The 26,799-nt window shown below is 56.0% G+C and overlaps 1 protein-coding gene across 1 annotated transcript; it reads right to left on the bottom strand.

Annotated features, from left to right (window-relative positions):
* Positions 1–524: 524 nt before the first annotated feature.
* CTDSP2 (CTD small phosphatase 2) lies at positions 525–26,584 on the bottom strand. Its single transcript, XM_024218412.3, has 8 exons — positions 26,312–26,584; positions 7,668–7,816; positions 6,944–6,982; positions 5,792–5,893; positions 5,226–5,282; positions 4,569–4,661; positions 4,120–4,305; positions 525–3,963 (listed from the first exon to the last, which is right to left on the bottom strand). The coding sequence occupies exons 1-8, from the start codon at positions 26,373–26,375 to the stop codon at positions 3,838–3,840; spliced, it is 816 nt and encodes a 271-aa protein (XP_024074180.1). The 5' UTR covers positions 26,376–26,584; the 3' UTR covers positions 525–3,837.
* Positions 26,585–26,799: the final 215 nt, after the last annotated feature.

Below are 26,799 nucleotides of genomic sequence, written 5' to 3'. Positions count from 1 at the left end.
CTTTCCCATCTCCCACCCCCCCCAGGGGGCCTCCTTAGCAAACCCCATCCAGGGCCAGAGCCGTGGCCCACCGCCAGCCTGCCGCTGCACCCTTTGCACCTGCTCTCTAGACCCATATCTTGCTCCACGCCAACACGCCACTTTCAAGGCGTCTGCCGGCATTCTGGTCAGCCAGGGTAGCATTGCCTAGAGGGTAGACCCCCTCCCAGGGACTCAGGAGCCCTGGGTTCTAATCCTGGCTCCGCTGCTGACCTTTGTCCCCGTTCTGTGCCTCAGTTTCCCCTCATCTGCCTTGTATTTAGATGGCAGGGCCTGAATCCTTGAAGTCTATAGAAGCTAGGAGCCTAAATACCTGTGAGGATCAGGGCCTAAGCTCTTCTTGGTGGGGTCGGTCTGTCTGTCTATGCAGCACCCAGCAAACTGGGCCTTCGGTCTTGGTTTGAGCCTGTAGGGGGCACTGTCAGACAATTAGTACAAAAAAGCCAGGCCCTTATCAACCGAGCAGAGCCAATAACCAGACCCAATTCAGTTTCCTTTCCTGGCTTTAATCGCAGTTAATACAAAGATTCCAAAAATAGAAAGAGACCGAGACAGCGGCGCCGGCTTCAAGTTTTTTCTTTTGAATAAGACAAAAATGTAACAAACCAAAGGAAGTGACCGTGTCACCAAAGCAACCGAAGTCTTTACGCCCCGGAGGGGGGGGACACCCCAGGGCCTCACGCTGAGTGCACCGACCCCCACCGTGGGAGATGGGGGCACCCCCCCCGATTGCAATGGGGGGGCCTGAGCAGAGCTATGGGGTTTAGGGGAACACGGCCCCAGGTGAAAGGCAAATCAGTGAGCTCAGGTGAGCATGTGCATGCTGAAGGAGGCCTGGGGAAGCCCAGCTCCGAGGCCCCGGCCAGGCTGCATTTTGGGGCTCACCTGCTGCCAGTTGGGGTGTCGGAGGCATGAGACCTGCCCAAGCACCTGCAGCTAGACTCCCCCGTCCTCAGGGCTCCTGGCTGCAGTACAGGGGGTGGGGATTTCCCACGGCCATGTGCATTTCGGGGTGACTCACCAGAGGCCGTTGAGTCAGCAGACGAGGGATAGGAGTGGGGCTGGACCGGATGCTGGGGCAGGCCCCCCGGTATGTGCAGGTGTGTGTGGGGGGGAGAACAGGTCAGATGTGGTAACCACTGCTGGAAAATTTCTACAATACAGGTGTGGGGTGGTGCCCCCACCTGGGGGGAGGGGAAGCAAACAAGGGACCAATTTCACATCCTAGCATGGGCATTTCAAGCCACATCAGAGGTTGGGGTGGAAGGGTCCTGAGAAGCTCGATGTAGAGTTGTGTTCCCGAAGAGGGAGGGAATTCGAGGGGGGAGAGGAAACCTGTATTTATTATAAGTTGGGGTGCCCCCCCCCCCCACCAGGCCTGGTGCTCCACTGCTCCCTGCTGGGCTCCCCTCTACAATGTGCAGAGCTGGAGTCCCCGGTCCCGGCACACACCGGCCTGTTACTAAGATCTCCCCTATAAGGCTCGGATCCTGAGGGGCAGGGGGAGTGGGTTCCCGGTTTCTCCGACCCCAAGCCTAGGCTGTCAGCCCTTCTCCTTCTGAGTCACTCCGACAGGTCCCGGCCCTTCCTAGCTGGGCCTGAGAACGGCACCCCCCGAGGGCAGGAAGGGGGTCGGCCTGCCCCAGGGCCCAGCCAGGCACAGGTCTCACAGCTTTGGTCCCATGGTGCCCTCCTCGGGCCTGGGCCGTGACCCACAAAGTTCACAGTGGGGGCCAGGCCCAGACGGGGGTGCCCCCTGGCACAGCAGGCACTGGCCTGTGGCCTAATGGCACTTGATGGTGTAACAGCCCAGCAGAGTCTGTCCTGCTGCCGGAGGGATGTGCGCCAGGCCCCAACGCCACACGGGCAGAGCGACAGCCACGGCCCAGCCCTCCCGAGAGCCCCCTCGGGGAGGGGATGCTGCCTGCAACCCGGTCGCCATTTGGCTCGGACGAAGAGCTGGTTCTCTTTGGAAATGCCAAAGCAGAAGGTGCAGCAGGAACGGGAAGGCACCGAGATGGAGAGGGGCGGTTGCCAATGCTGGAGTGGCAGAGGTGCCCGGAGCAGCCACCGCTCGTCGGGGCGGCCACGGATATGACATGCCACAAACTCCATCCCGGCAGATTCCTCCGGGCCTTGCGGGGTTGTGTTGTGGCACCGACGAGGAATGCTGGGAGATCAGAGAGACGGAGATCAGAGGAAAGGGCCCCGTCTCGCCAGGCTGGTCTGGGGAAGTCAAGCTGTGCCGAGAGAGCGGGGTCAGCACAACGCAGAGTTGGGGGGGGGGGGGCTGGTGCCAAAGTCTCCTATCGCCAAGGGGCTCAGCTCCAGTGAGCGTTTCCTGAGACCACCTGCAGGAGCTGTTGAAGCTGAAGACGTCACCACACTGGGACTTCAGTGTCGGGGGGCTTCTCACACTGACTCCCGACCCCTTCAGCACCCCACGGAGGGGATGTTCCAGGCACCAGCCTGCTGGTGGTGGAGGAAGCATCTTGTTTCCGTGGGCCCCATGTCCCACATGGAGGGCAGCAGTTAAGAGAGGGGGGTGGGCGTGGTCCCCTAGATAGAGAGCGCTGCTTTGGACTGTAGGAGCGGGAGTGCAACGTGACCGTCTCCCTGCAGCTCAAAGGTGCCCCCGCCGGCCCCTGCTTTGGGCTAAACCGGCTAGGGAGGTGGAGTGTGGCTTTGGTTTAAAGTTACCCGTTACGGCAGCCTCTGGCTGGGCCGCTCTCAGCATCTCCCCCTCCTTCGGAGCCGAGCGGCAATTGGTATGAGGCAAGGATCTCGGCTCCACTGGGCAACGGCAGCTGTTGGGAGCCACGGGGCCCAGCTGGGGCTGCTCCAGGAACATCCTTCAGAGCGACGCTGGCCCGAGGCTGGGATCCAGGCCAGGGAGGAGGAATCTGGTTGGGCTGGAGACCCAGCTCCTGGAAGGAGCCGGCTAAGGGACAAGGGAGGATGGAGAGGCTCCCTCAGGATATGAGTCCCTGGGCCTGGGCCTTGCCGGGGGGATGGGTTGCTGACCCCAGACAGGCCTGGCTCCAGCTCCAGAGGCCTCAGTAGGTGCCTCCTGGGGGAGAGGGTGACAGGGAATGGGATCAGTGGCTCCACTTGGGAGGATGAGACTGGGAGGGGGGGATGGCAAAGGCAGGGCTCTGGCCCAGCCCCAGGCACCGGCAGTGGGACTAGGATTCGGAGAAAGCCACAGCAAAGGTGCTGCAGCAGCTGCCCCGCCATGCGGAACGCCTCCAGGGGCCGGGGACGCCTCCAGGGGCCGGGGACGCCTCCAGGGGCCGGGGACAGCTGGCGTTTGCCCTTTGGAGAGCTGGAGGGCCGTCCTGCCGGGAGGCTGGCCGTCTGTTCAGGCAGTTGCTCTCAGAGCAGCACGTGGGGGGAGAAGGCAGGCATTGGGATGCACAACCCTCCCCACCCCCCATGGCAGGAGTCGCCCAGCCAGGCCCTCCACGTGGAATCCGCAGGCGCTGTGTGTCAGGGAGGCGAGCGGGGCGGGAAGCAGAGCCCCGTTTGCGAGTCGGAGCGCGGGGAGCCCTGCACCCCGCAGTGCAGAGACCCCAGGGCTACCAGGAGATGGGCTCAGACCTGTGACCGGGGCTACGGAGATTTCCCCGCTTTGCAATCCAACATCCCGTCCTGCGCCCCGGTCCGAGAGGCGAGGGCTCTGGCACTGCCACTGGGGCCCGGGAGCCGACTCCTTGCCCGACCCCCTCCTCCCGGCTGCTAGCGAAGGCACTGAGTGAAAGTCCCCTGCAGAAATGGGCCACCAGGGCGCTGGAGGCTCTACGGCGCCCGCAACTGGCCGAGGCTGGTATAAACGTCCTCCGCTTCGCTCAGCTCTTCGAAGATGGGGATGAGGTTGAGCAGCTCCGTGTCCGCCATGTCATCAAACCAGGACTGGACGGGCACCTGCAGGGGGGCAAGGACGGGAGGGGAGGGTCAGCAGGAGCCCCACAGAGAAGTCAAGGCAGGCTGAGCCCAGATCCTCGACGGGGCATGGCTTGTCTCCGCTCCGTTTAGCCACCCCCAGGAGCTCAGCCGTGGCCCGGGGATGGGGGCGCTCACCGCGTTCTCCGGGTGGAAGATGTAGGAGGCCGGCGAGTTGTCCAGGATGAGCGTCTTGTGCAGGTCCCGGCCCAGGCGGCTCAGGTCCTTGACGTAGCAGCCCTGGTGGAAGACGCAGGACTCCCGGAAGAGCCGCGCCCGGAACACCCCGCACTTGTCCAGAAGGTCCGTCACCGGGTCGGCGTACTGGCAAGAGCAAGAGAGCGGCGTGTTGCTTAGCGCGGGCTCCGCCGGCACGTGGCCAGAGCGGCTCGGTTCCCCGCCGTCCCCCGCAGCCCAGCGCCAGGGCTAGCAGGAGCGGCTCGGCTTGCCTAGAAGATATCCCCCCTCCCGCCATGGCTACGCCACGGCCAGGCCAGCAGCACAGAGAACCTCCCCCAACCACGTCCCCTCTGCCCGGAGCAGGCTGGCAGCGTGGGGAGCACCCCACTCCCCCAGCTTTCCCTCACCTTGGCCAGGCTGGCAGTGAAGAGGACACACTCAAACAGCTCGCCCATCCGCCTCAGGAATTCGTCCACAAAAGGTCTCTTGAGCACATAGACCTAAGGAGGGGAGGGGCCGTCAGCAGGGGGCAGGAGAGACTCCGGGGTGAGGGGAACACAGCCCCCGGGGGGACGATGCTCGGGTTCCCTGCTTCTGCTGGCAAGTGGGGGGGGGCCCCCAACATTGGCCTGGGGCTTATTCTCAAGCAGATGGAGTCTGGTGCCTAGCGCCGCCTGCCCAAGCTGCCCCTTGGGAGCCAGCTGGAGGGGCACCGACAGCAGCACGGAGGGGCTGCCCCGTGCTCGTCGCTGCAGCCAGCGTGGGGGCTTCAGCCCGGGTCCCGTCACCGCTCCCCTCCCCCAGCCACGCCCGGCGCCGAACTCAGCCCCGTCGAGTCCATCTTCCTCCGGCGCCAGCAGCCGCCTCCTGAAACAAGTAATCAAGAATAGGCCGTGCTGCCTGGTAACAGCCTATCCTGGATTACTTGAACCGGGCTACGGCCTCCGCAGATCCTCCGCGGCCCCAGGAAACTGGGCCTCCTCGCAGACAGGACAGGACGGGCCCCGCTCCTGGAACGGATCCTGGTCACAGCGCCACCCACCCCATCAGAGGGACTCGCTTACCTGGTGCAAGGTCCCCTCTATCTCCACAGGCACTATGAAGTCAGCATTGTTGATTGGCTGAGGGGGAAAAGGAATCAAGGAGTCTGTTAGCACAAGAGCAGAGGGGGTTCCTCAGCGCCCCAGAGGGGCAACCCCCAGCTCCCCAGGGGCAACAGAAAACCAGACTGAGAGCAGGCATGCCGTGGTGTCTCCGCATGCATCTGGCTCTGCTCTGGGGGAGATGGCGTCGGAGAATTTTGCTTTGGCGGGGGAGGAGCCTCCAGGACCTGCTCCAACCCCCAGCTGCTCTGCTGTCCAGCCAACGGGGCGCAGCAGATCCCAACCTCCACGGCTGCCCCAGTCCCTCCAAGAACATCTCATGCCTCGTTTCCAGCCCCCGGCGCGTCACCCGTTTATCGGGCATTCACGGGATCTGGGATTAAGTATTCTCCATGGCCAGCAGTGGCTCCGAACCCAGGTCCGGAGAGCCAGACCCGCCTGCTCCTGCCCCCGCACCGTCTCTTCCCACCAGCAGCCTCCCTGCGCCACCCCTCCACCCTACCCCCTGAGCAAGCACGTGGGGTCACCTTAAAGGAGCTGTGCACCAGCGTCTCATCCAGGTCGATCACCACGCAGATCCTGCCCTGGTCCCGCTGAGTCACCTCGGGGAGCAGGCACGTCCCGGGAATCTGCAAGCAGATACACGCCCAGCTGCCAGAGGGATTCGGGGAGCAGCCCTGGCCCACATGCAGTTCACAGGTTGAGTTGCCCCTCCCCAAAGCGAGACCCCTCCATGGAGATCAGGGTCAGTGGAACTAACCAGCAGACCCCCCCCCCCCCCGCCCCACACACACACTCCTCATCTCCAGCAGCTCCCCCATCTCACACCGAGTTGGGGTGTCCATCCATGTCCTCACACTGGAGAGAATTCCAATGGGGACCAGCAGGGAGACTCTAAACATTCCATCCAGAGATCTGGGCGATACCCTCCCCATGACCCGGAGCACCCTACAGAATTACTAGCCTCCTTCCCATCTGGACCATCCTGAATTCCCACTGGGAGCGGACAGGGACTGGGGAGAGACCTCATGCCAAAGCTGCACGGACCGTGGCACATAAGAATGGCCATACTGGGTCTGACCAATGGACCATCTAGCCCAGTGTCCTGTCTTCCGACAGTGGCCGGTACCAGATGCTTCAGAGGGAGTGAACAGAACAGGGCAATTATCAAGTGATCCATCCCCTGTCGTCCAGTCCCAGCTTCTGGCAGTCAGAGGCTAGGGACACCCAGTGCATGGGGCTGTGTCCCTGACTATCTTGGCTAATAGCCATTGATGGACCTCTCCTCCAGGAACTTATCTCGTTCTCTTTTGAACTATGCTTCTGGCCTTCACAACACCCTCTGGCAACGAGATGGTGGCGCTAAGAGATGGCGACCTTTCCCTTTTCTCCAGTGGAGGAGCGGTCCCCATCCCACAATGCTCAGGGACGAGTGGGGAACTTTGAAGCGAGGGGGAGTAAGGGAATGGTACAGTCTTAAGCTTCTCCACCTTCCCTGGGAAGGCAGTTCACTCTGGGCTGGAGCCAACACCCCAGCAAAATCCGCAGGACTCCCACGGATACTGTGGGGTTCGGATCAGGGCCTGTTTCGGCAGGAGAGGAAGGGGCCTTTGCTTGGGAGATCGGAGCTGGGAATCTCAGCCACCCACCCAAATACCCGGCGGCTGCTCGGCACATACCTGGTAGAACTGGTACTGAAGACACTGCAGCAGATCGGACTAAAGCGGGAAAGAAGAGGAGAAACACAGGTATTAGCGTGACAGCCGGCAGCAGCAGAGAGACAGCGTGGCCCTGACTGGGCTGCGGGACTGACCCGCCCCTTAGCCCTAGCCATCCGGGGACAGGACAGAACTCCCCTGCGATTTGCTGCCACGTGCTTACAGCAATTCTCACCGGAGAGAAGGGGAGAGAAATCAGTTAAGAAATAATCAAAGGCTAATGAATAGCAGCACAAGCACTGGGTCAGCCGGAGAACATGAGAATTAAGACAGATCAAGCAGGGAAGGGCTCAGAGACGAAACTGCAGCAGGTATATTTCTCTCTCTCTCTCTCTCACACACACACACACACACACACACTTGTTTATGGAGAAGGGGCCCAGTGCTGCCACCTGGTGGAACATTCCCATCACACAGGTGGGGGTACCTGCACACACACCTGCTCTATGAGTTTTGGGGGAGATGGGTGCAACTTTAGGGGGCTGTGCTTGGATGAGGGTTCCTTCCATTCGCATCTGCGGCACGGCTCCAGAACCAGACTCTCTGGCTTTTTGGTTTACCGGGATCAATGACAAACAAGCTTCGTTCTTAAGACACAGGCATGTCCTATGTGGGGTCAAACACACTGGTGTCTAGCGGGTCGGTAGCCCAGCTCCAGGTCCCCCCTGCCCTGCAGCCCCCTTACCTTAGCGATGGTGCTGGGTTCCTCCTTGTGCGGTGCATGCTCCCCACCGCAGCCTGACTGACCGACATTCTGTGTGCGGAGGCAACAGAAAAGCGCCTTGAATATGTTCCGGCCACGAGGTTTCTTGGGAGAAGACTTGGACACCAACCCTGGAGCACGGGGAGAGAACCACAGCCAAGCGTAAGCAGGATGGTCGCCCGCACAAAGCCAGCTCCCTACGCGGGATACAGACCCAACCTCTCGGTATTGCAGGGGCTGGCGGGAGAGGTCCAGTCCACTGCAACGTGTCTGGGAGACTAGCTCAGCACAAGGGCTGCAATCAATGAGGAATATGGGCCCAACAGGGCAGGACCGGAGGGGGCGGAGAGGAGTGAGCCCCTGAAAAACGAACCATAGCAGAAATCCAAGCAAAGGACTGTGGGCAAAATTCCTTGAAGGATGGAGTGGATTCAGCCCAACGGTCCTCACTCATCCACGTGCTAACCCACCACCACGCGTCCCTCCCCACTGCCCCATCCCACCCAACGGCCGTTGAAGGCTGCGACCCTCCCAGCCCCAAACTGGGAGGGACCCAGGGCTGCCATGTTGAGTAGCAGCCAGAAGGTGGCGCTGCAGACCCACAAGTCCCCAGCGCCTTTGAAGTACAGTCATGTCCGGGAGCTGCCGGAGGACCAGAAGTGGGAGGGGGAGCCCCCAGGAGGAGGGGGAGCTGGCAGGCTGGTGAGATAAACAGCCAATGGTGGGGGAAACAACCTGGGGGCACATGTCACAGCCCCCTAGCGTGATCATTAGCCAAGTGACGGTCACTGAGCCTGGATGGAAGGTGAGCTGGGGACAACACATGCTAAATCCAGCCATTCTTGGGCACCAGGTAGTAAAAAACAAACAAACTCACTCTGCAAGGTTTTCCCCCCCAAGAAAACCAGGCAGCTGTTCACAGGGCGGAGATGCCAGCCTGGGCTCTGAGCCGCTGGGCTGGGGAGGGACCGCAGCGTCTCTGGGACCATTGTGCAACTGAGACCCCCAATCCCTCCCTCCCAAAGCGTCCGAAAACGAAAGGCCTGATCTCCTCGCTAACGCTGGTGTAAAGCGGGAGCAACTCCGTGGGAGTCAGAGCGGTCAGACCAGCAGGAGCGGCAAAGCAGGGCTGGAGCCTGCAGTCGGCGGGCCGCACTCCGGAGCGGCTCCGAGCCTCGCTCTGGAAACTGCATCCTTCCATCAGCACAATCCTGGTGCCATAACTCCACTGCCCCGGGGTGAAAGGGGGCCCCTCCCTCGCACTCTCTGGCTCCACCCCCTCCGCTGTCATTCTGCACCCCAGGTTTTGCTCCCCTCCAGTCCCAGCATCTCATCTTGGGTTTTAGAGTCAGTTGAGAAGAATTCCCATCACCTTCCGGGCCACCTGAGTCACCAGCACCTCCAGGCAACCAGGTGCTAAGGGCCAGCAGCATCTAAGCACAAATGGGCACCTGGGCATGGTAGGGCTGACTGGCCAACTCCAGGCACCGTGCACCACAACTCTCCCAACTCCCCACCACCACTCCACGCTGGTCTCTCGAGGACAGGCTGCCCACTAGGCCAAACGTTGCACCACGCTCCACGGAGGTGACGTGGGGCTTATCTGCTCTTGGGACCCAAGCCGGGATTTGCACCCAGGGCTCCAGAAGTGCCTGGTATCCTTCAAGGGTGCTGAGCACACGCAGCCCTTTGAGTAAATGTCTCCACAGAGATTCGCCCCTTCCTTATCTGTGCCCCACCTGCCCATGCAGCACAGGCAGACACAGCCCATGGGCCAGAGGAGCAGGCAGAGAGGCTGGCGAGTTGGAGTGAAGCCCATGTGAAGAGACTTCACACCAGCGCCGCTGTGCAGCCAGCCTGATCCGGGAAAGCAGCGTGGCCACAGCAAGGCACAGGGGGGCTGAGGGCTAAGGATTCGCCCACCATGAACTCCGCCACCGACTCATTGTGTAGCCTTGGGCAAGTCCCTCCACCTCTCCTGCAACTAGTACCTTCTTCTGGGGGCTGAAAGTGCCTCATGCATCTGCATGCTCACAGCACGCACCCGGGAGTGTCTCGCCTGGCAGGCTTCATCCCCGTCCCATCCTGGAGAGATCTGAGCAGAGTGTCCCCAGGATTGTAACTGGGGAGAGGAACCTGGGGCCAGCAGCAATCCCAACCCATGGGTAATCTGTGTCTAGAGCTCCCTGCACCAGCTCCCGGCGGCGAGAAAGATCAGGCTGCGTCCCTGTCCTTCTCCAATAACTGCAGCGGCATTTCCTCTTTCTCTGGCGCCGTGCTCTGGCGGACGAGGTTAAACAGCGTTAATCACCCCAGCCGCATTTGGCGATGGCTTCCCTCCCGAGAGCCCTGGCCCCATACCAAGAGAGCCGTTCTCAGGGTCAGGGTGCAGAAGTTATAGGACAGCACAGAGGGGGAAGCTGGGCAGGCGACTGGCTGGCTCCAGAGAGTCTGTAAAACCTTAGCCTTACGGATCACGGGCCAATGGTCTCCTCACACCAGCCACCTCCCATTTACAGAGGCAAATGCAGGGTTCGCTCCCAATCGTGACAAGAACCGTTGCAATGGACGTGCCAGCTAGAAGCAGGGCCGGAGCCCTGCCGGCTCAGGGCTGGGATCGGTTAATGATAAGCCTGATGTTTGCTTTGCTGACAATCCAAAGGGACAAGCTCTGTGGGGTGCTAGGAGAGCACTGAGGGAGGTACCAGGCCTGGAGGCAGCAGGAGGCACACGGGGTGGAAAGTGACAGGCGCTCTGCCCTTTACAGGGTAGCCTTCAAGGGTGGAACAAAACAGCCTCCCCACACACCCCCACGCGCACACACCCCCACGCACATACCCAGCATCTTTCCCGGGCTAAGATTAATTTCTAACCCTTGCTGCATTTCCTTGTTCCTCCCTGGTCAGAGAATCTCTTCACAAGCGGATCTTAAATTTCCTTTTTAAAACCTCCATTTTGGGCCGAAACTCTTTCCCCGTCTCCTTCACAATGCTGAGCTAAGCACCGGGAGGGAGGAAGCACCTTTCACTCCTCCACCAGCTGCAGAAGCTCCACAGCATAGCTCAGTGGTTTGAGCGTTGGCCTACTAAACCCAGGGTTGTGAGCTCAATCCTTGAGGGGGCCATTCAGGGATCTAGGGCAAAAAACTGTCAGGGACGGTACTTGGTCCTGCTGGTGAAGGCAGCGGACTAGACTCGATGACCTTTCAAGGTCCCTTCCAGCTCTACGAGATAGGACCGGCAACCAAGAACCCCCAGGCCACGGTCAAACTCAAGTCTCCAGATCAGATGCTCCCAACCCCATCACTGCATTATCTGCTCTTTGGGGCTTCTCCAAACCCCAAAGTGCCAGGAACGTGTCCCTAGGAGAACGAACATTGAGAACGCCCCACCGAAGAAGATATAGGAACAGAGGATTTGCCATCACAGCAGCCTGTGGGCCCAATGTGTCCAGCATCCCAGCTCCAACAGCGATTGCTACGAAATGCTACTGAATACTCCATGCTGAACGGTCAGGGCACGGTGAATTGCCCCCCTCAATCAGGAAGTCTGATCACCTCTAAAACAAATCAGTTGCAAACAAAAAGTAGCCACAAGCCATGGAAATGGAGGAGAAGGCACGTCTACACATGGAAGTTAATCCAGACTAAGGCAGGGTGTGAATATAAAGCAGTTTAACTATTCCCGATTACCCCCACATGCGGGTGCTGCTCTTATTCCGGAGTACGACAGGAATAGCTTTTGGAATAACTCCCCGTGTACACAAGCCTTAAAAATCTCTTTAAAGTACGGACTTCAGTGTCCCATGCCCAGCTGGCTTCATTCTCTCACTCCTGGTGACATTTCAGACCACACTGGAACCCAATCAGTTATTTCCCTTCTCCCGCAATTAGCGCCCGACCCATAGATCCACTCCCACCTTGGGGGAATCTTTCCAGGTTGTAGGTTTCTATTTTGATGTTGGGCCGGGGGAAGCCGGCGATTTGGCTGATACAGACGAGACAATGAGCAGTTCAAGAAGCCTTCTCCACTCTCCAAGTTTTATGCTCATCTTGAACCCTAACCTAACCCCACCTGGCTCCCTCTCTGAATTTGCATCTCCAGCTGATGCACCAGGAAGCAAGCAGGACAATTGTCGTCAATGAGTCAGCAAGGAGGCTCAAGCCGGGCTTTGTTAGCTGATGATAAAGACAGTATGTGCAAAGCAGGGAGGGGATCCTAAACTTTATTACCTCAATTAGCCTTCCAAATTACCCCTGTTCTCACAGGGCCAGCCACCAGGCTCCAGCAGCCCAACCGCTTTGGGAGGTTTCACTCCATGCGCCCATCTTTTAACGAGCGGCAGTTCCAGCAGAGCCATCTGCGGTGGTGGCAGACCCTGGCGACAGAGAATCTGGTGCAGCCCATGTTGGAAGCTAGCTGCAGCAATACCGTGGCACCTGCCTGCAGAACCAACCCTCCCAGCAATTGAGATGGGCCTACAGCCTTGTCCTCTCCAACAGCTTTGCCTGGTCCTTGCAGCCGAGTTGGTGGCCGAGGAAGAGGCATGGCTGCACACGTTTAACAGTGGCATTAGCAAGGTGACGGCCAGCACGCTGGCCATAGCAGGACCTGGAGGGCGGGCTGGGGCTACTGAGGCAGACCATGACCCAGCTGCATTGCCTATGGCAGTATGAGGAAGGATTCAAGTTGACAGCCATGAGGAAGACAGAAGCAGGTGGTAGAGGCACCTGGATACCAGCAAGACTCCATGATGGAAGCACTTGCTGGGCTTTGATTCGCTCTCAATGATTCTCCTGCCCACCCCAGAGAGAGACAGCCCCAAGTCACCGCCCCATGGGATTCCTACACACCCCCCCACACCTCCCCCAACGCGGCTCACACGTGCGTTCCAGGAACAGCAGGCAAGTTGGGAATAGCTTCATGCTGGGTGAGGGGTCGGGCTGCCGGGGTAGTATCGAGAGAAGTGTTTTTGCAGGGAGCCCTAGCTTGGGAATGCTCCAAACCATCCCAAAGCGCGTCAGAAGGTTCCTAGGCTAGAAGGGACCACTGGGATCATCTAGTCTGCCCTCCCGCGTAACGCCCCTGAATTCCCTCTCGTTTGCCAGTAATGGAGAATTCACCACAACCCCTGGTAAGACCCTGACCTCGCTGATCTGACCTCGCTGTTGCTAATCCAACACCTTTGTCACATGCTTATTTGTCTAGGGGGGCATTAGTGGCTTGAGATCACATGTATGTGTTTTAAAGGCGGAGAGAGATGGGGAATGGGTTCCTTAGGGCCAGCTCCCAACCCCTGGAATAACAGGGTCAGGGACATAGCTATCATCTGGCTCCCAAATGGAGACTCCAGAGCATTTCCGGCATCACCGGGTCCTTTATGGGCCAAAACACACTCATTGGAAAAGACTGTATTTCCTACTGTATATGCCGAGGCGCACCACCGTTTGGGGACGTGGTGGCGAAGGTCAATGCACGAGTCAGCCAGCAGCTCTCAAAATAGCCAAGACTGAAGTCAGTTCTAGTAACCCAGTTTCCAACGCAGCTCTTGAGAGGAGGAGACAAGTGACAAGGAGCCAGAGGCAAAGGTACAGGAGGCCGTGGTATATATATATGGTATCCAACCACTTCTCCTGAGCTGGGTACCACTGTCTCAGGCCCAACATCCTGCAGGGAGCTGGGATGGCTGCTCTCCAAGACAGGCTCCTGGTCGCGATGGACGCCTGGGCTCATAAAGGGAGGCAAATCTATGTGCCAAGGGAGCCAGGGTCATGAACAGGGAGAGGGGTAGTGAGCTGGAGAGGTTCGCGGGATACCAAGTACCATCTGTGAGAAGAATCCAAAGTCAGCGGAGACCTTTTCCTTGGCCACAGCATGGATCCCTCCGATTTTTTCTATGATCCAATAAACACCTTTCCCCAAACCGCTCCAGGGCTCATAGCAGCACCAGCTCCAGCTCCTTGTAGGCTCCCAGCACAGGGCAAGAACGGATCTGGCTTGAAGTTCTCCTCATTGTTTTCCAGGTGAATGTGGCTGGGCAGGTCCTGGAGCTCGCTGCAGTAGCGGCAGCCCCAGGACCGGGGAGCCCATGGAACAGACCAGGTGAGGTTTCAGTCTGCCAGCATGAAATCCCATCTGGCAGGACACAGGGGAGCTGGAGGGCAAGACCCAGCAGCAACTGGTCACAGCAGAGGCTCTTGTCCGGAGAGCACTGGATGCAAATTGCAGCAACAGTGGTTTGGGGGAAGAGATTAAAAAGGTTTTGCACTTGGAGCTGGAAAAAGATATTGGACAAGTCACCGCAGTGAGAATACAAATCCTGGTATTTCTAGAGCACCCATCACCGTAGTATCTGGGCACAGAGGGTGCTGTCGTACTGCGGCCTTCATCTTATTTGTCCACCTTTCCGGATCTTCTGTCTCCACAGTGGCAGTTCCAGCCGGATGCTGCAGGTGGTGGGGTCTCGCCACCTCCCTTCCAGAGCCACGCCGTTCGGGGTGCGGTGCGGGGGTGGGTCTTCCAATCCGAGGCAGCTGCTCCCTCGATTCCCAAGCCTAAGTGCTGAAGGTTAATGAGATGCAAGCATCCTGGGCTAAGGTAAGGCATGACTGTGGGGAGGGCCAGGCCCAGCCATTGCAGGGAGAGCAGAGGGGCGCATCTTGCTGGTGACTGAACTCACCTCAGGAACCAAAGTGCCACCACTCTGTACCCTGGGGGTGGGGGCTTTAGTGTAGTACCCCCACCCCGATTGTCCCTGTAAAGAGTCAGACTCACCTTCCTACGGCAGCCCCTGGAGAGCCTATGCCTTGGTGCAACAGGATAGTGATTTACTTCCTAGGAGGCACACAAGGGCACCCCCCTTTCTGTCACTCCCGCACATATCCTCCCCCGCTCCCCACCCCGTGCCCACCCTTTGCTTTGCCAGACCCCTCCCCTCCAGTGCACTTCAGTCCCCTCCCACCGCCCTTTCCTCTCACCCTGCCCTCCTGATTCCCTGTTCTGCCTAGGTACCAATGCAGCCATCACACTGCACCTGTCCCCTCGTCCCATACTTGGACTCTCCCCAGGTGGTTACTTCTCCTCTGGGTTTCTAGTTGCCCTGGGGAAGGGGGAAATCTCAAAGACCCTCAGCCCCAGGGGAAGCCACCCAGAGGAGCCCAATAAACGTCACCCACCCATTTCCAGTCTGTTCGGACTGAAGCGAGAATGACAACAGAGGGGAAACGGACGGCTTATCGGCCCGTCCCAACAAGCCCAGACTTCCCTCCCCAGCCCGTCCCCATAATGAGGGGGAGATGACCCCCCCTTTACACCTTGCAGCTGGAGGCAAGTTCGGCTTCAGCCCACAATGCTGAGGGGCTGAGCCCCCCCATCCTCCCTGGCCCAGGCACCCCCCCCCCCCAGCAAGCTCCATGCACCAAAGCTGCCAGTTAATATATTCGCTGCCGATGCACGTAGCAGTTACTCAGTGTCAAAAATACACCGAGTGCCTCCTCAGCACGTCTCCGTGACCTGGCCCGGGGCCCCGTGCCGCCGGGTTGCTAGCTGGGAGGGACGAGCTTACAGGGTCAGGAAGCGATTGGGATTGTCTCTCTTTGGGGGGCCAGGGGGAAACTAGCTACTCCTTCTAGGAATCCCAAGTGGAAACTCCCTCTGCCTGGAGCCTGTCCCCGGCGTGGGGAGATCAGGGCCAGGCAGCAGAGCGGGATCCCCTGGGATGAGACGCAGAGGGGAGGAAGGGTCTCCGGCACCTGACAGCTTGCCTGCCCTGTGAGGACACTGGCCCAGGAACAAGCAGTGCCAAGGGAAAGGCGACTCCCCCCTGCGGCTCCCAGAAGCCGCTGCCTCCTTCCTTAGCTTCCTGCCTCCCTCGCTCTGCAACTTCACTCCCAAGACAAGCGGTGGGGTCCCAGGTCAGACTGGGGGTGCTGCAGAGCAGATGAGAGGGAAGGGGGAGGGGGTGAACCCACAGCAGTAAGGGCGGAGGCCCCAGAGCAGAAAGGAATTCTGGTAGGTCCCAGAGCAGATGAGCCCTTCAGAGCAGGCAGGGAGCTCCAGGACATGAATTATTCACATGGCAGAGCCCCTATTCTATCAAGTGTCACCAGTTCCAAGGGGCTGGCCGCTGCAAGCACTAATAGCCCCCTGGCCAGGGGGGTGGGGCTGGGAAGGAGCAGGAGACTTTTCCCCTTGCACAGATTTTGCAGCTCCCAACAGGGGGGAGATTTAGAGCTCGACCGAGGGACCTTCCCCTTGCACTAAGGAGGGGGGTTTAAACAGTCCCTACACCCACCCTAGACCAGTGATGGTGCAGCTTCCGAGCCCCAATCGGTTGCAATCCTCCTGGTACTTTTCACCCTGAGCCGAGCCCAGCCCTTGTGACATGTACCCAGCCCCACTCCTCAACTCCAATATTTCAGTGCAACTTTGCAGAACAAAGACCAGTCCCTCTGTCCAGGCAGCCCACAGCTGCCTCTCGCTGACAGCTTCCTCTCACAGAGGGGATCGTGGAGAGGGAGAGCTAGGGCAAGCATGGTGCTGGGCGTGGTACAGAGGGAGTTGCTTTGCAATAATCCCAGTGCATTCCCAATCCAGGGAACTGTCATTAAGGTATCGAAGCAGAGAAATTACATGTCAAAAGTATGGTTTATTTGTTAAACCTCCCAACAGCGTCTCCCACCTGCCCTGGGGAGAACCTCCAACTTGTCTCAATCACCTGCACGGCATAAGCAGGGCCAAGGGCACAGGGAGAACAGAGATGTAAGATCTTAGCAGCACGTTGGCTGTGTGTAGGAGTAAACTATCCAACATCCTGCAACCACCCTGCAGCACCCACTGAACGAGGAGGCTGGACGCTGGAGATAAATACACAGCTTGACTGATTTCGAGACACTGAATAAACATACTTTGGCGTTCTGTGTGCCAAGGACCAGACCCCCCGGGCAGGAGATTATGCCCTGAAACGATCCTGAGATTCAGGCAAACCCTTCCATGCAGTTCTGTATGTTTTCTGACACTACTGGAAATGCTCCCAGGATATGCTCCGGGTTTCCTGAAGCCAGCCTCCGAAACGAAGGATTTTAGCCCTGTAACTCCCACCACCAGTGGAAGTCGAGAGACAGACAAACCTCAGATGAGCTCAGGCATTTTTAACACCCACGTCTCTGGCAACGCACAGCACAGTCACCCAGACTGCAAACTGGCAGCCGGCAAGACTGAAGTTCAACCACCCCCAAGCAGGTGACTGCGCTTACAGAAGACAACAGCGCACGCTCGCTGGGTTTTCCTTTTTAAAAAAAGACCAGAACAAGTCCAAACGGATCATCTCAAAATCAGTAGAGCCAAAAAAAGGATATGTTGCTCCTAGCCCTAGCCAAAAAAAACAACAACTCAGGAACCAGTGGACTCTGGAGCGACAAACCGCAAAAGTTCACCTCTCACTTCAGTGTCGTCACTACCCCAAAACACAGGAACCCCAGGGCCCAGCCCCCGGAACCCCAGGTGAAGGGTTTGATGGACAGCAAAGAGCAGCACGGGAGAGGGGTCACTCCTGCTGGAGCAAAGAGATGTGGGGCTGGGGGGAAACGGCTTTCAGTCACAGGCTATCCTGAGTCAAATGAAACCTACTTTCACTCGGAGAGTGACCCAGCACTGAGTGATGCCCCAGCCCCTCCCATCCTCCAGGCCAGCCTCTGCCCAGACTTAGAGAGAAGTTACAGCAGGAGAAGCCATGGCTTTTGCCTGGCACACAGCTGGTCCGGTCCCTATGAAACACAACCCCACTCACTGGGGTTGAGCAGCTGCCAGTTCAATCATCCACCTAGCACAAGGCAACTGGTGAGGACGAGCCAGGCAGCACAGGCTCACCCCCAGCTTAAACCTGTTTAGCAAAGGCTAACAGGGCAGAAAGACAGGAATTCCTCCTGGGCTGGGACGCACAGCATAACCCTCCTCCACCCACCAGCTCGTTAAGAGTCTGATTCGCAGCTTCCCAGGATTTCCTTCTTGCACACACTGACGGGAGGAGGTTGGTGGTTGGGCAGGGCGAGTTTCTTCCATTAGCAGCCCAGATGAGCTAATGCTCACAGCCAACGCGCCAGGTCTCAGTCATGTCACCTGGGTCAGATATGATCTCCCACTCCTCTACAAGACAGTGGATGGGCCCCTTCCTCTATATAATTTCTGTCTAGCCTCGCCTTAAGGAGGAGATCACAAAACTGGTTCAATGCTATTTGAGGAGGCTCTGAGGACCCGGGGTTTTTCCAGTTCTGGAAGGTCACACAATGGTCTCTAGGAGCAGCATGTGAAACTTTATTAATTAATATGGAGATACACCGATCTCATAGAACTGGAAGGGACTTGAAAGGTCATCGAGTCCAGTCCCCTGCCTTCACCAGCAGGACCAAGTACCGTCCCTGACAGATTTTTGCCCCAGATCCCTAAATGGCCCCCTCAAGGATTGAACTCACAATCCTGAGTTTAGGGGGCCAATGCTCAAACCACTGAACTATCTGGGTGAGGAATACGCTCTTTTGCTCCCAATCCCTGTTCCTGAACCTCAGCCACAGGTCGGGAGATGCGCCAGGGCAATATGTCGTCTCACCCCAACCCGCTAGCTCACAAAGTCTTCCCTGGAACTCAAGAGGTGCCCAAAGCCAGAGGGGCAGTGACAAGCTTCACCAACCGTCGTAAGGCCGAACTGCCTGGTCGGAGATGTTCAGGGCTTGTCTACACTGGATACGCTACAGCAGTACAGCTCCAGTGTAGACACTATTTATGTGGCTGGGAAGGGTTCTCCCATTGGTGTCGGGTAATCCACCGCCCCGAGAAGCAGCAGCAGCTCGGTCGATGGAGGAATTCTTCCATCAACCTCGCACAGTCTATGCCAGGGGTGAGGCTGGTATAGCTACCTCGCTCAGCGAAGAAGCTATGCTCATGAAGTTCCCAGCGTAGACCAGCCCTTAGCCAGCGTAAAGAGACACCACGACTGTGACAGACATTTGAAAATGGGATATAGGCCTTTAAAATCCAAGGCGTAGATCTCCCCTTCCTCAGCTGCATTAAGGAGAGAGAAGTCGAGTCAAATTAACGAGTCTGTGGCTGAGAACAATCGAGCTTCGGCTGAGCATCCTGGCCAGGATTGGGGGCACCTAGTTCCCATTTGGAGAACCCCCAATCCTTGGTCTCATCTATGCACCTTCCATTTACTGCATCTAAGTCCTGACACATAAGGTCCAGTGGACTGAACGTGAGGCTGGGATCCAGGAACTCCTGGGTTCTAATCCCAGAGCTAACACCGGCTCCCGCTATGGCCTCGGGCAAGTCACCTCTCTGTTAAACAGGGACGATCGCAACCACCGCGCGGGGAAGGGAAGTGCTAAGGTTAACCTAGTGAGCATTTGTACTATTGAAAAGCGTGATGTAAGTGCTTGGTTGGAGCACTGGCCTGCTAAACCCAGGGTTGTGAGTTCAATCCTTGAGGGGGCCACTTAGGGATCTGGGGCAAAAATCTGGTCCTGCTAGTGAAGGCAGGGGGCTGGACTCGATGACCTTTCGAGGTCTCTTCCAGTTCTATGAGATAATAAATATACATGGAGATATACCTAAGTCTTCCAGAGCAAACCAGGGTCTCTCCCAACAAAAGACACCGCTCCTCACCCCCAGAGGCCGTACCTACATTAATCTTCTTTCTGAATTCTTTCCCATCGCTAATGCTAGTACAATTTCAAAGGGGGAAGGGGAGGGAAAAGCAATAGTGTAGACAAGGCATCAGGCGCCAGTCTGTATTTTAAACACTAGGTCATCTGACCCTGTCATTTCACGCCCCTAGGGCATGAAAAACGCTGATGGTCGCCCAGAGCCTTCTCTACACTAGAGCTCCCACCAATGGTGCCGCAACAGTACAAAATAACCACCTAGAGGAGGCCAAAGGGAACACAGCCCAACGACACTCCAGGTTCTTGCAGGAAAAAACCACGAGTCCTGCTGTGAAGGGGGGAGGGAGTCAATCATGTATTTAAGAGGGAAAGGCCTCGGTGTTCTACAACCAGAGAGCTCTTACTGCACCTCCTCTGCAACCCTCCCAACGATACCCGAGCCCATGCTGCCCTTGCGCCTCTCACGGCCTATGCAAAGTGCCCTTATTTAGGAGTTAGGTGCGGAAGAGGCCAATTAAGAACGGTGAAGTGCGACCCTCTTAAATGGCCGGGGCTGGGTTTGCCGATCGAGGTTATGGGGGTGGGGAGCACCACGCTAGATTCCCCATCAGCTCACTGCCTAATTAATGGGCATCTCCATTTAAAAAAAAACCAACACAACAATGGCCTTTCACTGCATTATATCACTGAATCAATACCCAGCGGGACTTGCTTCTCTAAGGCAGGCACCATTTATAGCGAAGCAGAAGGAAAATGCCAAATTATTTCAAGCACATGCCAAGGTGTAAAAGGCAAATCCAATTATAACCCAGAAGCCTCTGCCCAGAGGGACATTATTCTGTGAGGCTGACGCTATGGTCTAGTTTATACAATCTTTAGGGCAGGAGCGGTCACTTATCACAGATCCGTACAGCGCCCGGCACAACAGGCCCCAACTTGGTTGTGACCTTTTATGTGCCGCTGCAATATATACGTCGAACAACAATACATAGCCTATGTTGGAATTTCTGCCACTGATGTAGCTGCACCAATGCAAACTCCTGGTGTAGCCCCCCGCCCTCATTTACCCTGGTGCCCATCACCCTGCGGTGGCGCACGTCACATCTACGCTAGAGGGCTTACATTGGCATGGTTACATCTGTGGGGGAAATCCCAGCGTTGATTCAGAGATACCAGAAGGCACCACTGTGATTATCTAATATGTAAAACAAGACTTAAGGGTGTAAGACAAGGTCTAAGGGTGTGGGGATTCGTAAGTCCTTGGCAAGATCTATCTTGTCTACTTATACGGTCCTCCTTACCATGATATCTGAGTACCACATACTCTTATCTTCACCACCCCTCCTGAGATAGAGCAGTGCTAGGAGAGGAACTGTGGACAAAGCAACTAAGGGTGGGATCCACATATTAGGCGTTGCAACACTCAACCTCACGGCACCTAACTTCTAGGCACCTAGAAATTCACAGGAACGCCCCCCGCCATCCGCAAAGCCCAAACCAGGCTCCCTAGACAATGAATGGCGAGAGACAGGTGCCTTAAAATGGGCAAAGCCAGCATGGGAGGTGGGGAGCCACCTAAGCTAGCCAATGGGAGATGTCAATGATGGGGGGGGGGGCGGCGTGCTAAGCCTTTGCCCCTTTCATAGAGATAGGCACCTAAATCCAGGCTGCAGGGAGGCATCTAGCTCTGTTAGCGAGCCATGAATGGGAACCCCGCCCCTGGAGTCAGGGCACTGAAGCGGTTTGTTGCCTGCCTCGCACTCACCCGGGATGTGGGAGACCGAGGTTCAATTCCCCCTCTCTGCCAGAGAGGGAGAAGGGAGACACCTGGTCAAATCCTCTCTCTCGGGAGAGTGCTCTAACCCCTGAACTATGGGCTATTCCGATCGGGGGACCCAGTGTCTGTTGCTGAAGCTGTTCCACTGTGGATAAATCATAAAGGGCTGCACGGGACTGGACCCGAGGTGTCCTGTCTCCCACCTAACCACTGACCTATACAGTGACTCTCTCTGGCCCAACGACTTAAGTATTTAACCAAAGTGGAACAGCTTTAACAGGAGGGACTAAGGCCTGGTATGGACCTAGTTACGTCATTCAGGGCTGTGAAAAAACGTCAGGCCTTGTGCGACGCAGTTCGGTCAATTTAACTAACCCCACTAGCTCAAAGGAAGACTCCTTCCGCCAACCTGGTTATCGCCTCTTGGAGAGGTGGATACGCTACACTGATGGGGGGGAAAAAACCTTCTTTTGATGTAGGAAGCGTCTACACTATGGCACTAGAGCGACACAGTTGTGCGTCTGTAGTGTAGACATGGCCTCAGGGAGCCCCACATCAAAATACCCCCTAGCTCAGGAAATCTCTGTTCAAATCCGTTCTCCCCCTCTGGCAGAGAGAGGGAACTGAACCTGGCTCTCCCACAGCGCGTGCTCTAACCACTGGGCGAAACGATTTAAGGTGGGAACCATCCCCACCTCCTCCTCTAGTTGGATTCTGACAGGGACCCGATCCTGGAGGCAGTTTCTCAGCACGCCTACCGGATTGGACCCTGCATGCAACATAGGCAGATGTGTCTCTATCTCCCCCCAGTTCGTTAATCGCTCTGGGGCTTAGGCAGGACATAAGCGTCCAGGTGCCTAGAGGAAGACACTGGTGCGCCTGCATAAAGGCAGGACATAGGCGTCGAGGGAACCGTTATCCTGAAAACTAACTTACAGGGTTCAGCAGGAGTTTTGGGGATCGCAGTGGAGCCAAAACTGGGATTTAGGCATGTAAATCGGGGGTGTAGATGCCTAAGTACCTTTGTGGGTCCCACTTCAGGGTCACAATGCAAATCTGTGGCAAAGCAGGGAATTGAACCTGGGTCTCCCGAGTCCCCAGCTACCGCTCTAACCCCTAGACAATCCTTCCTGTTGGACATTTTGGCATCATGTTCTCTACGCCCCTAGTTTTCCCAGGCAAATACAGCTATCCATTATAATGGGATTAAGAAACGTTTCCAAACTGTAGATCTTTTGCAAAAATCAGCAAGGAGCACGTTTCAGTATCAGATTCATGCTAAACAAGGTTTTTGGTGCCTCTCTTTCAACAAATAAAATCAGAGAGAAAAGCTGTTTTGTGGGATTAAGGGAAGAGGGGTCAACCAATGCCGCTCCCGATCCATTATTTTGTAAACGGATTGAAAGGGCTGGTTAAAATGTATCTTAAAATGGCCTCACGCACCCCAGTCAGTTACCTCCCTGAGCCCTGCAATTTGCAGTGCACGTTGCTGTTTGATCTGGCTCCAAAAATGGCTGTCACGACCAGAAATCCTGATCTCTTGCAGCAATCAAAATCCAGCCCTGAGAATAACTCAACAGGAAAAGCAATCCTGCCCAATCCCAGCCTTTAGGAACACCAACCACCCGGGGAGGGGGTGGCGTGTGTGCCCCTGGTACTGAGCTCAATGGTACCGAAGATATTGTACTCCCTAAGGACATATGGAAGGAACACATACTTTCCTCCCCGAGGATCCGCTCTGGGGACATTTCAGCACGAATCATTTGCTTTAGGCAAAAAAAAAAAAAATCTGTTTGGGAAGTTCCTAGAAATGGGGGGAAATGCACACAGACAAAGTCCCAGCGCGGCTGACTGAGTTAAACGTCATGTTGCAATATTGTGTTCAAACCACAAAGAAACATATAGAAGAGGAGGAAATACGTTTTCTGCCTGGGAAGTTACTGAACATTGAAAGCCAGAGTGGAGAGAGAAAGAGAGAGATCCTCTAGAAAGGAGAATTTCACTGGCTTTCTCCCGCTTACACATAAATCACTGCTTCTAAGAAGAGAAAAACCCATTAAAACTTTGCTGTTCTGTAAACATCCCAAAGGTATCAGGAGCAGCTCCTACCGAGTCAATAAATTATCCTTAACTACAAATCTCACCCACAAACAGTGGGAATACCTTTTTAAAATTTGTGTCTGTATTTTCAAGATTAAAAAAAAAATTGAGAAAAGACCCCAAAATTCCTCTGCAAAGATTCCAAACCTCTAAAATTGAAGGATCATTTCATCAGACAATTAAGGACTTAATGATTTTTTTCCTATTAAGTGGCGTTCTTCTAAACTAATTCCAGTAAGAAGGTTTGACAATCCTGTGACTATCTTCCGTGCTGATCATGCGGGGAAGGACTGGGGTCTGAGAAAAACTCAGGTCAAATATCAAGAGGGATCTCTCTACCACTGCAATTGTGAAGGTCCAACAACTAGTTATTTGAAACCTCGCTAATGAATTGCTGAGGGCAAACTCCAAAAGGAAAAAAACAAACAAACATACACAGAAGCAGAGAAACCTCCACTTTAAGAGGAATTTACACTGTCAAAAGCCAACGACATATCAAGCAGATTATAACAGGGAGTTTAGACACTAGGGAAATTTCTCTTTGAAGTGGTCATTTGGGGTCCACAAAAATCCAAAGGATGATCAGCACACACAACCCAGAAGGGCTCAGTAATGGGGAAGGACTCATCTCGTCTGCACTAAACCCAAAGTCAGCACTGCTAACAGTATCCGGTTGTGCCAGCGTCCAACAGCAAACTACGGAATGAGGGGATCCAAAGCCGCGTGCCCCCCACGCTCCGACTTGTAGTTAATCGCTCTCCAAAAAACAACACTTGTTCCACTTCCTTATCAAGATCAAGTTTTACTAGTAAAATACTTAAGAATTATTCATCTCCTTTACTGTGCCACCCACCGAGACAAAAGGAGAAAGAACACACAGGCCTCCTCACGACCAACTTCCAAATAGAGCCAACTTGTTTGTTTGCTAGGGATTTCTCCACCCAAATTAGTGTTTCTCTGGGCGACTGCCATGAGCCTCCATTTCCCTGAAACAAGGCAAGCCAGAGTAGCGACTAGATGCTGGCATTCAATTAAACCTTTCTGCATCAGCCAGGGCACCAAGAAGAAGGGGGTGGGGTGCGGGGGAGAACAGCAACGCAAGTTCAAAGCCAATGCCACCTCCAAGATCTCTGGCACTCCTGCCAAGAGCTAATCAGTAGGTAGGCCCCAATCAGCCAGAGGGAATGGTGGTAAACAAACTCCCTTCGCTCACGGTGGGGCACGTAGCTGATTTCTAGCGTCCAAGGGGCAAAATCTACTGGACTTTTGCACAGTTTCGCCAATTTCAAAACACTGGGCGCACCCAACATGCGTGCAGCTCTCATTCGGGCACCCAAAGAAGCGGCTGGCGCATGGCGTGGTTGGCTCTTTTGGAAGAAAAAAAAATTGAGGAGAAGCTGCCAGGTGCCCAGCACTTTGGGGAAAAAAGGGGCCTTTATTTAGAGGCCTAAAAATTGGAGCGGAGCTCTTTTGGAAAATGTGCGCCCAACTGTGGGTGGAGGGAAATAAATCGACCCCTGAACTTTTTCAGAGTTCTGGCCCTAAAAGGAACAACACTGCCTCTTTAAGAACATGGAGGCAGTGGGGAAAAGGAACTGGAGAAAAACTGAGGCCCCAAATTAACCCGCATGCAACCCCAGAGCATTCAAAAAAAAAAAGGAGACAATTCCATGTTCTGTTGCACACAAACAAATGCATCACCAGGGCAATCAGAAACACCCAATAAACAATGGACTAATTATTCCTACTCCTCCAGTCACAGCACTTCACAGTCTCCAAGTACAGTTTTGCACAGCTGACTTCAAGATCTCATCTCTCCAAAAACCTCCCCCCTCCCTCAAAAAAATAATCCATCGCACAGGTTTTATTGCCCGTAGATGAAACTAGTGGCTAGTAAAAAAACCAAAGCAGAACTGGACTACAGAGCTACCAATAAGGGGCACATTTAAACCGGTTCGTGTTTCCAGCTAGGTTTTCCATACAGAAGCCAAAGAGGATCGATCTTTCAATCCTAGTGTCCTGCAATTGGCAAAGCCCATTGGGTCAGTCTTGTTTTTTCCATGATGAAACCATGGCGCTCTATGCTGGGGAAAGCCTGCAAAGTTAGCAGCCTGTGGCATGGCAAAAGCAGGAGACAGTTTGGGATTGAACTGCCCCCCCCACATCTCCTATACCAGCTTGGAAAACGCCAGGTTTGGGAAAAGGCTGCTTGGAGGGGTCAGCACAGAGCCACATCCAGTCCCTTAGACCAACGTGAGAGCACCCACTTGTAGACAGGGTGACCAGATAGCAAGTGTGAAAAAACTGGGACACTTTTGGGGGGGGTTTGGGGGGGGAGTTGCCTATATGAGACAAAGCTCTTAATATCAGGACGTCTGCTCACCCTACGTGTAGACAAGGGCAGGGCGGAACAAACAGCAGCGAGTAGGAAGCAATGCAGCTCAAACCTGACGTTTTAAGATCTCAGATGCAAAAAAAAAATAATCATAATAAAATAAATCGTGTCCAATGCAAAGCACATCCAGGCGCTGGGCTCAGCGGAAAGGGGGGAGGAGGGGAGTGGGAACGCATGGGAGCCCCTGGCATTCCTTCCTCTCCACATAACTGGGATGTTTATGAAAATTCCCCAAATCCCAGCCGCCCAGGACAGAAGAGGAAGGAGGGGAGGGAGCCGATCACAGCGACAAAAACAAACCCACCAGCGAAGGGGAAAAGGCAGAAAATCGCCACCACGTTTAAAGGGTCAAGTGAGGATTTTGCATCTGGGTTGAGTCGCCCCCTTTCCAAGGCTCTTTTTGCAAAGGGGGAGGGGGGGGACGGCAGGCGAAGGGCCCCGCGTAGCTGCAGAGATGGAAGAGCAAAGCCCCCCACGCAGGTCGCTCGACAGCGCCGAACCCGAGTGGGGAAGGGTGCAAGAGACGCCCCCTCCGCATTTGCACAGAACAGGAACAGCCCCTTCGCCCCCACGTTGCCTAGCTCAGGAGTTCGCTCCCCCCCATTGCACAGATTGGGGAGGTGGGGGTGATAGTGGGGGGTGGGGAGAGAGACGCCTCCTGTTCCTTATTGCAAAGTTTCTAACTTTCTCTCCCTTACCTTGTTTTGCAAGCACCAGGGCTTCTTCCCTCTGCACTTGGGTGATGATAGAACCGCTTTCCATCTAACAATCCCACAGATCCAGGGGATCCTTTGGGTGGGAGGGGGTTGGGGGAAGGAAGAGGCCCAGGGAGGTGGGGGCGGGGGTGCTGTGTGTAGGAGGGGTGGGGTGGTCCTCAGCTGCAAACGCCCTGGAGTGGGCTGCATGCATGCATGCAAGCCGAGCAGCGGCTCCGGGCTTCTCAGATCGGGTCCAACATGGAGAATCCGGGGCTGGAGCGCAAAGAAAAAAAAAAAAAACCCCCCCCCCCCCCCCCCCCCACACATACACACACACACACACACACACCAGAGGAAATGGGACACAGGCGCGGTTTCCAGGCTCCCCCTCCCTCTTCCAGATAAACAACCAGCAGCAGCTCCCCGGGCCCCCGAGGCAGGCTGAGCCCGACCTGCGGAGCGCCAACCCCGGGCAAAACACACGGGGT

Source organism: Terrapene carolina, unplaced genomic scaffold (assembly GCF_002925995.2).
Source record: "Terrapene carolina triunguis isolate 2854851 unplaced genomic scaffold, T_m_triunguis-2.0 Scaffold836, whole genome shotgun sequence".
In the NCBI taxonomy this organism is placed as follows: Eukaryota; Metazoa; Chordata; order Testudines; family Emydidae; genus Terrapene; species Terrapene triunguis.
Note: the sequence above shows the minus strand (reverse complement) of the source record. Positions and strands in the feature narration are given on the sequence as shown.